Genomic DNA, 13,051 nt, shown 5'->3' with positions numbered 1-13,051 from the left:
GGATCTACTTTCAGACCCATTCATCTTTGTTACCATCTATGAGTTTCTTGTATTTTCATAAACAGTGAGTTGGGATTTATATGAAGGGAACAGCATTGCTGTTTCAAATGACAATGACAGCTTCCCCCAGACTTCGTGGTGGTTTAGACGGTAAAGCATCTACCTGCGATGCAGGAGACCCGGTTCAATCCCTGGGTCAGGAAGATGCCCTGGAGAAGGAAAAGGCAATCCACTCCAGTATTCTCACCTGGGAAATTCCATGGACAGAGGAGCCTGGCAGGCTACAGTCCATAGGGTTGCAACACTCGGAGACAACTAAGCAACTAACACAATTAAACTTTGCTTCCCACCAGGCAAGAAAAGAAGGGGTTCCCTTGGCAATGGAAGAGCTGAGAGTGCTTTAAAGACTGTGCTTTAATTTAAAGCACAGTTCTTGAATTCCTTCTGTTGCCCACAGAGAAGCACAGTCAATATTTGTCAGATAAATGTGGCAGATAATCACCAGTGGAATACCACTTTCTTTCAAATCCAAGAATTTTGCTCTGAATAATTCAGAAAGGACATCCCAAACACAGTCACACACCATTAGACCTAATATGTTGTGAAATATTTAGTTTAGCAATTTCATAGTGTATACTAAGGAACACTAGTTTCATGAGATGATCCACAAAAAAGTGCTGTAAGAAATGTATTAACCCAATGTTTTCGGAAACAGGATGGCCACGGAATCTTTTTTCTCCATAGCACATATTAAAATCCCAAAGAACTTGCAGCCTACCAACATCTTTTAGAAAACCTAACTTGGTCAAATAATCCATTTTACCAAATATGAAACTTCAGTTTCATCTGTGCTCACTGTCTCCCCAAATGTAATTAATTTTCCCAAGGTCACCCAGCTAGTCCCTAACTTCCAGTGCTCCTTTCTACACTGCCACACTCCCTCACCAGAGGGACCTTTTCTAAATGGCAATTTAATCAGACTGGACTTCCTAATAAACAGCAAGATCATTAGTCATTTAATGTTAGTTATGTTTGAAAGCTTTCCCACAAGAGGCTTGACCTGAAAGAGGTTAGTATTATATGTCTCTCCTTTCAAGTTGCTATTTCAAGGTTGGTTTTACCTGGAGTGAGAGGAAATTTCTGTCTATCTGGAACAGTTCCATCCTGAAGATATTTCAATATTTCTCACCACAACACCCTTTCTGTGCTCAGTATTTTTAGCTCATTGTTTTCTATTTTGGCAGCTGAGAAGGTGCAGTTTGTAATTTTACCTCCAGCTTCATATTTCTTCTTAAAAGTGAATACAATGTCCTGTTTATAATAATAAAATCACTAGTTGGCAGAACGACATTAAATGGAAAAAAAAAGGGGGGAAAGCAATTGGAAAATTTAGAGCAAGCAATTTTAAGTGCCAAGTTTTGCATTTGTAATGGTCCAGTGGAGGTCACTGGGCTTCCTTTTTATTGAGGGAATAGTAAAGAAATAGATATCTACAAATTCTGCTGTGAAAAACTATAGAAATCACCTCTACTTAAAGGAAGCTCATAGTTTTACTGAAAAGTGACATGATCCAAACTTCTACAATACTACTGAAGTATAAAAATCAGTTTAGCATGGTATTTTCCCCCTCCGATAATTTAGGTTTTCACTTTCTACTTTAATGGAGCTTTTAAGCTTTGGTTTCAGTTTAGCAACAAAGGAAGCAAAACAATGTGAATGAAATTGGAAATAATTGGAGCCAGTCTCAGAAATAACCTTGGGGTTTCTTGGGCTTCTGGTGCAACCCCCTTTAAGCAGTTTCCTTGGATATATTCTCCTCCTGATCCCCAAAGGCTTGCAGTATTGGCGTTGCTTTTTTTTTTTTCTTAACCTCAAATGCCCTGCTAAGGAGAGCTGCAGGTTAGGCCATGCAAGCACCAATTCTCCAGAGACTGAAGCCCAAGGTCCAGAAAAATGGTGCTCCCAATCAGAAGGGCCAGATTCCTCCTAGGAGTTCACACCAGCCTTCCTTCTTGAAAATTGCTAACCAACCATTTTTCTTTTCAAAATAAACACTATTTCTCTCAACTTCAGTTTGCAAAATATTACCCCAATTCCACTGGACTAAAAAACTGGAATTTTACTGACATAATTGGATTATGAGGTTTAAAGATTGATGGAACTTTTCTGTTCCAAATATAATTGTTCAAATACCAAACCTAAACGGGTATGTAGAAGTCCTTACATAGCTAGAGCCAGGGCAACATCGCAGGCTCCACGGCAGGGCGGCCCAGCAGAGAGGGTCAAGAAGCCATCAAAACCATAGGAGCTGTGAGCCCTGTTACAGTAGATCTGGGAGGCTTAAGGGAACACCTACCCTTTCTGCAGCCATAGCCTGCCACTAAACTGAAAACTACTTAGTCACTCTAGTTCTAGAAATGCCTGCTCATTTCTCAGATCTCAGCTCTAGCACCAATGACATTGGCAATTTGTTCATATGGATATTATAGGACTTGCCATTCTCTGCTATAATTTATCTGAGTATAAATCTGCCTTCCTGCGAACAGTAAAGTCATGAAGAACAAGGGCTGGGCCTTACTTGCCTTTGCATTTCCAGTGACTGATTTAGTATACTTGGCATATATTATATGTACATATATATTTTATATATTTATATATGTATATAAAATATATATATATATAAAATATATGTAAACACAAGAGGCTTCCCTCATAGCTCAGTTGGTAAAGAGTGCGTGCAATGCAGGAGACCCGGGTTTGATTCCTGGGTCGGCAAGATCCCCTGGAGAAAGAAATGGCAAACCGCTCCAGTATTCTTGCCTGGAGAATCCCACTGACAGAGGAGCCTGGTGGGCTACAGTCCATGGAGTTGCAAGAGTCAGACACAATTTAGCGACTAAACCACCATAGAGAGAAGAAGAGAGGAAAAGAAAAAAAGTTTGATTTAGGAGTTTACAGAATATGTATTATTTATTCATAGCATGTTTCTTAGGGTATATTAGGATTCAGTCCTAGTTCTTTTGACTTTCCTAGAAAAATATTGGCAAAACCTCTTTGAGGGCACTGAACCTCTGAGCAGAAAAAATAAGAGTATTATAAATTCTTGTACCAAGTATCTCTCTTCCATTATAATTCCATATTTGACTATTGCTCCAAGACAGAGTTCCACAAGAACAGAAACCATCATCTACTTTTACTCATGTTGAATTTCTACAGCCTGTGGATGGTGTTCGATAAGTATTTGTTGATAGAAAAATGAAATAAATTTATTACAAGACCAATCAAAGAGAGGAAAAGGTAATCAGATCCAAACGCTTCAGCATACTAAGTACTTCTCTATTTTTTATTGTAAAAAAAGAAATTATTTACTGTGGTTACATAAACACATGAATTAACCCTGGCATACTCACAAGATATGTGGATCAGGTGGTAAATGAGGTGAACCTCAGGTGTTCCAGAACACAAAAGGCAATGATATTGGTACGTTTGTTGGTTCTTTTATTTTCAGCCAACTATGAACAGTGGGTAATTACACATGCCCAGTACCATGGATTTATGGTTTTAGCGAAGTTAATCCTTACAAAATAGGTACGTGGCTAAAAAAAGACTATTGCAAAGATCCAGATTGAAGATAATATTAAACTAATAATAGTAATACCATGAAAATAGCAAAGCTGACATTTTCTTCTGCTCGTAACATGAATTCATCATCAGCCACATTATGATTCCAAAACAATGACTGTCAATCATATGTTCCCTAGCAGATACTTAGAAAAAAAAAAATACACTTAATCTGTCCCTTCAAGTAAATATGATCTTTTACCAATGATTTTTTAAAAATTATTGCTTTTTGAAAGCAAAATAAAACAAGAAACTCAAGTTTTTAATATAAAATTCTAAAATTGGATGTTTTGAAATGTTTCATTATTATACAATTTGGGGACCTAAAATGACCTAATCTTATAAGCTACCAAACTGCTCATATCCATATACTTAAATTTTCTCACGTAATTTTATAACTAGTTTTTAAAGATGCCAACTGAACAATAATTGAAGATAATGAAACCATTTTTAAAAACTCTAAAAATGTAGCACCTTTCAATTTGTCCAAAAGAAAGGACTGACATGAAAGGTGGAAGTCTATTAGATGGATTTCAAAATGAATCTGAATATGATCAGTGAATAGGATTGAAAAATGATTTAGTGAGTTCAACTCATTTCTTCCTAAGATATGAGGCATCTTTTTCAGTTATGATAACCATTAAAACCAAAACTAAGTATCAAAATATAAAAAACTTACACTCAGACCTTTGTTGGAGAAGGCAATGGCACCCCACTCCAGTACTCTTGCCTGGAAAATCCCATGGACGGAGGAGCCTGGTAGGCTGCAGTCCATGGGGTCGCGAAGAGTCGGACACGACTGAGCGACTTGACTTTTACTTTTCACTTTCATGCACTGGAGAAGGAAATGGCAACCCACTCCAGTGTTCTTGCCTGGAGAATCCCAGGGACGGTGGAGACTGGTGGGCTGCCGTCTATGGGGTCGCACAGAGTCGGACACGACTGAAGCGACTTGGCGGCAGACCTTTGTATTTCCATATTGCAAGTTGCTCAAGCAAAATAAAAAATTAAAATATTCAATCACATTGCTTTCACCAAAAGATTAATGATAATATGAACATCTTTCTCTACCATTTTAAAGTAAAATAAAATACATTAAAATTTGTTTCATTCTTATTTTTCCACTTTTATGTATGTTAATAACACATAATAAATTAGTGATGTAGTATGTACACTTGTAATTTTAGAATAAAGGCACAGAAGTTACAGGAAATGCATGTCCAACAAAGTTTAGAGATTACCACTTTAGGCATGAGGAAGCAGGTGAAAGATTTTAAGCCAAAGGAGTAGAAACAAAAGAATAAGATTTGAATTTTAGAAAAAGAATTCTAGAGGATAATGGACAGGAAAAAAGCTCCTAGAAATTAAAGTGTTTTTTAAAAAAAAATGTGTTACTGACATAAAGAACAAACTTTTGGACTCAGTGGGAGAAGGCAAGGGTGGGATGATTTCAGAGAATAGCACTGAAACATGTATATTACCATATGTAAAACAGATGACCATTGCAAGTTCGATGCATGAAGCGGGGCACCCAAAGCTGGTGCTCTCGGACAATCCAGAGGGATAGGGTGGGAAGGGAGGTGGGAGGGGGGTTCGGATGGGGGGACACATGTATACCTGTAACAATTCATGTTGATGTATGGCAAAAACCATCCAATACTGTTAAGTAATTATCCTCCAAATTAAAATAAATAAATAAAAAATTTAAAAAAGATAGTGATAGGCAAAAATGATATTTACAAAAGTGAAAAAAAAAAAAAATCCCTGTTACTATGCTAACAGCAGAGAGCATCCCACAGGCTCCCTGAATCTTTGGATCCTTTTGCAGGACACATAGGTATATTTTAACAGAAGCCTTCTGCAGAGCAAGACCTCCTAGTCTGTGGTCTAACTCGGAAGGTAACAGGGGCCAAAGAAAAAGGTAATGTGGGGCCATGAGAGGGGAATTGAGCAATACTGGCTGCGGGGACTATTGGCATGACTTATTATTTACCTGCACACTAGGAGTCAGGCTTGGAAAGATTGAGCACCTCTCTCTTCTGATATTTCCATTCATAATTTTAAAAAGTTATAAAGGTTATTTGTTTAAATAACTTGAATAATAGAGCAATTTATAAAATGAAAAGTAAAATACTGCCTCCATGCCTCCTACCACTTCACTGAGTCCATGCACAATAATCGCTGTCAGCAGTTTGACATGTTTCCTTCCAGGACTTTTTAAAAAATAGATAGATACTTTCATGTATACATGTATATTATACATATGCATTCACATAGTTTTTATATTATTTGACTATTAAAAACTAGGCTCATATTCTTACTGTTCTGAAACTTGCTTCTTTTACTTCGCAATAAGCCATTCTTTTAGGAAAGTCCACATGGGTCTAGCTTCTTTTTTACAGTGGCAGAGAATGCTAGCTTACTGGTATGACATAGGTTATGTAGCCATTCCTTTACTAGCGGACATCAGCAGTGTCACTTTTACAATAAGGTAGCAACAAACATTCAAGTACATGTGCCCTAATATACTTCCTTGAATAGCATGAATTGAAAGGGTAGGTACATTTAAAATGTCGATAGCTACGGAGGAATAGCTCTACTAACTTACACGTCAAACAACAAAATTCAGTCATCCATTCTATCTTTTTCTTATTAATTTTTTAATAGATTCCTAGATTTAGGAAAAGATCTCAGAAAACAAGTCCCTCCATTTATATATGAGAATATGAAGGTTCAGAGAGAGTAATAAGATTATGGCCTCAGGATCCCAAAATCCTTGACAAGATAACTGACCAGAAGCAGTTCTATGAACAATCGTTACTGCTGAAAGCCAAGAAAGCAACTTGAGTTAACTGACTGCAAATATAATGTGTGTTCCATCTGAGTCACTAACAAGTAGGAAAGGGAACCATCAACTCCTTTTCCTTGCCTACCCTTGGCAAGAAAAGGAAAAAAAAAAAAAAAAAAAAAGAAGAAGTAAATTCCTAAAAGATACAAAAGCAAGAGAGAGCCAGAAAGGAGGATTCTCAAACTAGGTGGAGTAATGGGCACCATAAGCTTAAGGTATCATAAGTTCAGCTGCATGAAGTGAGCAAGCATGGTGGTGGAAAAGACTCTGACACGGGATGACCTTAGCAAAAAACCTTCCACAGCCTCAGTGGGTTGTATGAAAAGTTTCTTGGTTCTAAATATCTCCATGTGGCATCCAAAATGAATGCCAGCACTGAAACCAAATTCTGAAGAGAAATATCAGAAAAGAACTAACATCCCACAATGAAGAAACATCTTCAAAGAAGATGTTGTTAAAAAAAATACCACAAAAGTACTTTCCAACAAATTCCAGACCTAAAAGTAAAGCTTTAAAATGAAGCTCCAAGCACAGAAGTCTTGAATCCTTTGCTCTGTGCCTGAAGAGGCCCATTTAAAGGAGGGCACTTCTAACAAGATAACACTGTCTTTACTGGACCAGACCTATGGGGCTTAGCAATGAGAAAAGAAGGTGGCAACTGTACCTGTTGAAATTAGAATGGTCTAGAAGAAGAGTCAGCACACATTTTCAATAAAGGGCTAGACAGCAAATATCTTAGGCTTTGCAGGCCGTATGGCCTCTGTTGCAACTATTCAACCCTGCTATTGTATTGCAAAAAAACAGCCAAAGACAATATATAATCAAATAAGCATGGCTAAGTTTCAGCACAACTTTATGAATGCTAAAATTTGAATTTTATATAATTTTCATAAAAAATTATTGTTTCAATTTTTTTCAACCATGAAAAATATAAAAACCATTCTTAGCTCACAAGTGCATGCAAGTGTGCTCAGTCACGTCTGACTCTTTGCAACTCCATGGGCTGTAGCTTAACAAGATCCTCTGTCCATGGGATTTCCCAGGCAAGAATACTGGAGTGGGTTACCATTTCCTTCTCTAGGGGATCTTCCCAACCCAGGGACGGAACCCATGTCTCTGGCGTCTCCTGCACTGGCAGGTGGATTGTTTACCACTGAGCCACCTAGGAAGCCTTCTTAGCTCACAGGCTGTGAGTAAACAGGCAATAGGCTAGGTTTAGCTCACAAGGCATGACTGGTCAACCTCTGGTACAGAGCACTTGAGTTTCAATTGTACGGAACTTGAGCGTTGGTGGAAAGATGGCAACATCTGAGGCCAGCTCCTCAGAAAGTTAAGTCAGAAGACAAAAAGGTAGAAAATGTGTTGTTTTTTAAAGGGTTTCAGATATTTACCTTAAATCTCTTCTCCTGCTGAATTCCTCTGGTGGAATTGTCCAAGGCAAGCCCTGAGGGAGGCATTCTAAAACTTCTGAAGAGAAATCAGAGAAATCCACACCATATTCTGTAAGTATCCCTTCTGTTTCAGGCTCAATTTCACCAGCCTGTCCAAGACTCTTCGCCAGCTGCCTGTGTACGGGACAGACAGGAAAGACTGTGTTAGTAATGGAACGTGGGCAACCTGTCTCCTCTCTTAAGGTTGTCTTTCGAACTCTCCTGCCCCTCCCCCAGCAGAAACACCATCACCAGTGAATGAACAGGGGGCCAAGCTGAAGAGTTTAGGATACTCTTGTCTTGTTAATGCCATGATTACAGTGTACTGTTACCTTTCCTCAGGAATGCTGACCCACGGAGAAGGGCCAGACAACCCTCTGTGGGACGCCTGCAGTTGTTCTTCGTGGAGAAGTGAAAGCTTTTGTCAATTACTTCTCTTGTAAACACCTTTAGAGACAATTCTGATCAACCCAGTTTGCTGTTAAATCACTAGTTTCACACTGATTATACCTTATGTCATGCTCACTAAATCAGATCTGATGTTTTCATTTATTTCACAACTACTAATTTTTGCCTTAATGGTTTAAGACGTTTTGTCTGAACACAAAAGCTATATATATTCACTTTAGAGAAGTTATTAATAGAAAAGATAGAAATATACCAAGAAGAAAACTGAAGTTATCTTTAATCCAGTCACCCAGCAAATGATCATTCACATTTTAGGGTCCTGGTCTATTAAAAATAAGACTGTATTGAACAGGACAGTCCTGTCACTATGAGTAGGGTTCCATCTTTCAGAGGGCTGATCTTACTCTTTATCTGTGGGTCATCTACACATACATCAAAACTGATAACTCTCCATTCTTGTAACTACTGGCATGCCACATACAGCCAAGTCTAAAGTAAGTGGTGAATGCTGATAGTCAATAGGAAATACGAAATGAGTCTTAAATCAGCTGCCTTTGTTGAGAGTGTTGAGGAGACCAGAGTTGGCTACCTCCTCCACTGCATAGGTCTATTCATCCACCAGGGTGACCCAGGAATCTACCTTTAGTAATTCCTGCGTGGAGTTTAGCTCTGGCGTTAGAGCCTTCTCTGGGACCACTTGATTTCTTTGAAGAAGATTCTGTTTCCTTATATAAGGGTAGATGCCTGGCTACTAGAGTTCATAGGTACACAGTGGTATAGGAGGACTGGGGACGTGGTTGCCTTATATGCAGACTTTTAACAAATTTTCGGCCTCAATCCTGGAACATGGCAGTGGTGGTAGAACGGTTGGCCCCATTTCTCATATGCCAGCCAAGAGAGAGCAGCCCACTGCTGATACATACACCTGCCCACCAGCACAGGCTTGAGGCAGCCTGTGGGCATTTCACACACAATGGTGGCTCAGACCAGTGCCTCTTCTCAAAGGTAGGTGGTGATTTCCCACAAATCACATCAAAAAGATAGCAAAAATACATGGGAAAAAAAAATGAAAGAAAGCTATCTGGTAGATTCACAAATATATGAAAATTAAACAACCCATGGGTTAATGAAGAAATAAAAAGAGAATTAGAAAATATTTTGAACTGAATGAAATACAATATATCAATATTTGTGAGATGCAGCTAAAGCAGTGCTTTGAGGAAAACTTATAGCATTAAATGCTCATATTAGAAAAGAAGAAATGTGTCAGTGAACTAAACTTCTATCCTAAAAAACTGAAAAAAGAAAAGCAAATTAGATCCCAGGTAAGCAGAAGGAAGGACATAATAAAGAAATAAAAATCAATGACTAGAAAATTAATAAATAATAATGAAAACCAATAAAATCAAAAGCTGATTCTTTGAAAAGAAAATAAAATAGGTAAGTTTCTGGTGAGGCTGATCAAGAAAAATAAGGAATAAGTTTTCATTATTATAGATCTTTTGAGCATTAAAATAATAATAAGGGAATTATAAATGACTTTAGGCCAATAAATCCAATAACTTGGATGAAATGGATAAATTCCATGAAAGACACACACTGCCTAAGACTAGTCAAGGAGATACCAACACGATATATCCCTTCATCTACTAATACCAACACTATATATCCCTTCATCTACTAAAGAAACCAAATTCATAGTTTAAAATATTTCCACAAAGACAAAATGCAGGCCCAAATGGTTTCACTGGAGAATGCTACCAAGTCTTTACGAAAGAGTTAATACTAATTTCACACAAACTCTTTCAGAATATAGAATAGGATGGAACACTTCCTAACTAGTTTTATGAAGCCAGCATTACTCTGATACCAAAATGAGACAAAAGATTCATGAGATCAATATCCCTCATGAAATACAGACTTAAAATTCTTATGAAATATTAGCAAACAGAGTTCAGCAATATATAAAAGGGCCAAATAATTCAAGATCTGTCCAACATTCAAAAATTTACTCTATTTAATTACTCAGCTAGCAAACAATGAAAAAACACATACAATCATCTCAACAGAATAAAAAAAAATTTGACAAAATTCAACATATATTTATGATCAAAACACTCAGCAAATGAGTAATGAACAGGAACATCTTCAATTTAACAGAGAAAGTCTAAATGGTTTCCTCAAGATCAGGAAGAAAACAAGTCCACTCTCTTTGGTTCAGTTGGTACTGTTCACCAATAGTACCAAACATGGTATCAGAAGTCCCAGGGAGAACCATAAGGCAAGAAAATGAAGAAAAGGAATGCAAATTAGAAAGACTTCCACACTGCATGTATGTGGGCCAAAGGAGTATAATTCCCATCACAGAAATGAGCAGCCTCCTACTTAGACTCTGCTTCAGCTCAAGGCTTTGAATGTGAAGAGAGTGACACAAAGACAAGGGTGCTTAGGACCCACTCGTGGTGGCTACAGGGCTGCCAGTGAAAGCCGTGGTGGCAGCAGTGCCCAGTGGCGATGCCATCCTGCAAGTGGTAAGAAGCGCTGCCATCGTGGCCAAACGAATGCTGATAAAAGACAACGGCTAGACCTTGCTCTTGGCTTTCCAGGTTGGCCTTTGTTCCTTCCCATAACTTTCTCAGGACGTTCAAGACTCTCACTGTTACTATGAACCCTTCAATATCCCTCTAATAAATTCCTTTTTCAACCACAGTTGTTTTCTCCTATTTTGCAACCAAGGATCCAGATAGTTAAAAACTCAGGTCTCACTAATTTTCAAAATGACAACATTATTATCTGCATATTATCCTCATTCACTAGAATGAAGTTCCTGTTGAGGATCTGGGAAATCTGTTGTCAACGCCTTTTAAGTTTAAAGGACATTTTGGAGACTGACTGGTATTTTGAAAATCAAGTGGGACATGAGTTACGTCCAACCCACTTAAAGAATTAATTATTCTCACAGGTTCCTAAGGTTCTGTTCTCTACACCCATTTCCTAATACGAACATGTTTGTCTGGTTCTTGGTGTAAGCATGAGAAACTAAGCATGAAAAGAAATTTTTTGGAAAGATACCAAAAGCTCACAGAAACAGTGAGAGACGTGGAAAACCTGAAAAGAGGATAGAAACAAAAGAATTATGTGCTCAACCTCTAAAGTCTTAATTTCAGGCTAAGATGGAAACTCAATGACTTCCTATGTATATCAAAAAAGTTTTCTGAGTCTATTGCAGCTTCCAGGCTAAGACAGCAAATAAACAAAAATCAAAGGGTGATAAATCACTACCATCATTAAATTCAGAGTCTCACCAAGTCTCTTACATGAAAAGTAGGAATACTTATCAGAAAGAGTAAGCCTCAAGAGAATCAAACCATATATATTTATCTATATATGTATATATAGATATATATTATATGATATATATATTTCATATATATATATATACACACACACACACATGAAATACAAGATTAAGAAATACAAGATACAGGAAGATGCAGAAAGGTCTGAGTACCTTGGATGCCTAGTTCCAACTGACCTTTCATTGTCACGAATCCTAAGTGGACTCTGGTAGTATATCCATTCTAAGGGATGGTCTCTGAAAAGACAGTGGAGCAGAAACTTCCTCCCTGCAGGTAGAACTTGAAGCAATACATCCATGGGCTACTTTGGCTGAAGAAAGATGGCCTGATGGGCAGTGGCTACAAGTTTAGCCAGATGGATAGGGACCTGAAAGAAGAAAGATTGGAGGACTGGTGACAAAGACATCTGAGGGACAGACATGGAGAAATGGGCCTAGAGTATAGCTATTTGTGTTCCATGAGACTGCTCAGCATAAGACTCTCACTGTGGGGACAAGATGATCTACCTTGAAAATGTCAACCAACCCCCTTCCCCAGGCACTGCAGTGTTTGCTCAACTGGCATCAGAACAAAGTACCTGGTAGCAGGAAATGAGCTCCACACATGAGCTTCCTCTCACCAACGACAACCAGGCCATTACACTTAGAGGATGCCAGTTTTCCAGCAGCAGCAACCAACTCTGAGCTTCCAATACAGAACCATGGCAGGAGGACCCACCAACCTGGTGAAGGCAGATGAAGTTTGCTGAGCTCTTCTCTGATGGAGAGGCAGTAATCTTTCTCCATTAAAAGAAACACTAATTCTGGGTTGGGCTTGACTGTCTTCATTTGTTCTACCCACCCTGCTTATATAAGCATCATAATCCATAGATTTATCGAATACTGTTCAAGCTTATTATGTTATCTCATTCAATATTTTGTAGTCAACAATTTCTGCCTCAACTAAGACCAGACACAGCGAAAAAATATTTTCTAAAAAAACTATTTGCAATTCAAGTCAGCTGAGAGATGATTCAGAAATAAGGATTCAAAGGTAGCAAGTAATGATGTAAAGAAGATAATCATACATTGAGACACATGAAATTACCAATATATTTGACCATGTTTTACCTAGAAAACACAATTTCACATGATTCTCCCCATAGTATTAAAAACCATGTAAAATAATTAACCATACATATAATCCAACAGCATACACAGTTTCTGGGAGTAGCATAAACAACAAAGCAGATCATATAGCATTTATTAGAGAATATGAAAAGAAACACATTCTGACACGTGGTAAGTCTCAGTTTTTGTGAGGCCGCCTTAAAATACAGTGGCCATCCTATTCCTACTTGGTGAGGTTGCAGTGGTCAAAACTGATTATCTTATGCTTATATTGGA

At 38.0% G+C, this 13,051-nt stretch overlaps 1 protein-coding gene across 9 annotated transcripts in view; it reads right to left on the bottom strand.

Annotated features, from left to right (window-relative positions):
- The window catches only part of DIS3L2 (DIS3 like 3'-5' exoribonuclease 2), a 354,495-nt gene that overhangs the window by 179,583 nt on the left and 161,861 nt on the right, over window positions 1-13,051 (bottom strand). For 8 of the 9 annotated variants that reach the window (XM_045164629.1, XM_045164627.1, XM_045164625.1 and 5 more), the window contains one exon: window positions 7,861-8,034. In XM_045164629.1, coding sequence (XP_045020564.1) covers window positions 7,861-8,034 — 174 coding nt within the window. Of the gene's footprint in view, window positions 1-7,860; window positions 8,035-11,858; window positions 12,034-13,051 lie in introns of those variants that run through there. The other variant, XM_045164630.1, reaches the window with a different exon arrangement.

This window comes from Bubalus bubalis, chromosome 2 (assembly GCF_019923935.1).
Source record: "Bubalus bubalis isolate 160015118507 breed Murrah chromosome 2, NDDB_SH_1, whole genome shotgun sequence".
NCBI lineage: Eukaryota > Metazoa > Chordata > Mammalia > Artiodactyla > Bovidae > Bubalus > Bubalus bubalis.
Note: the sequence above shows the minus strand (reverse complement) of the source record. Positions and strands in the feature narration are given on the sequence as shown.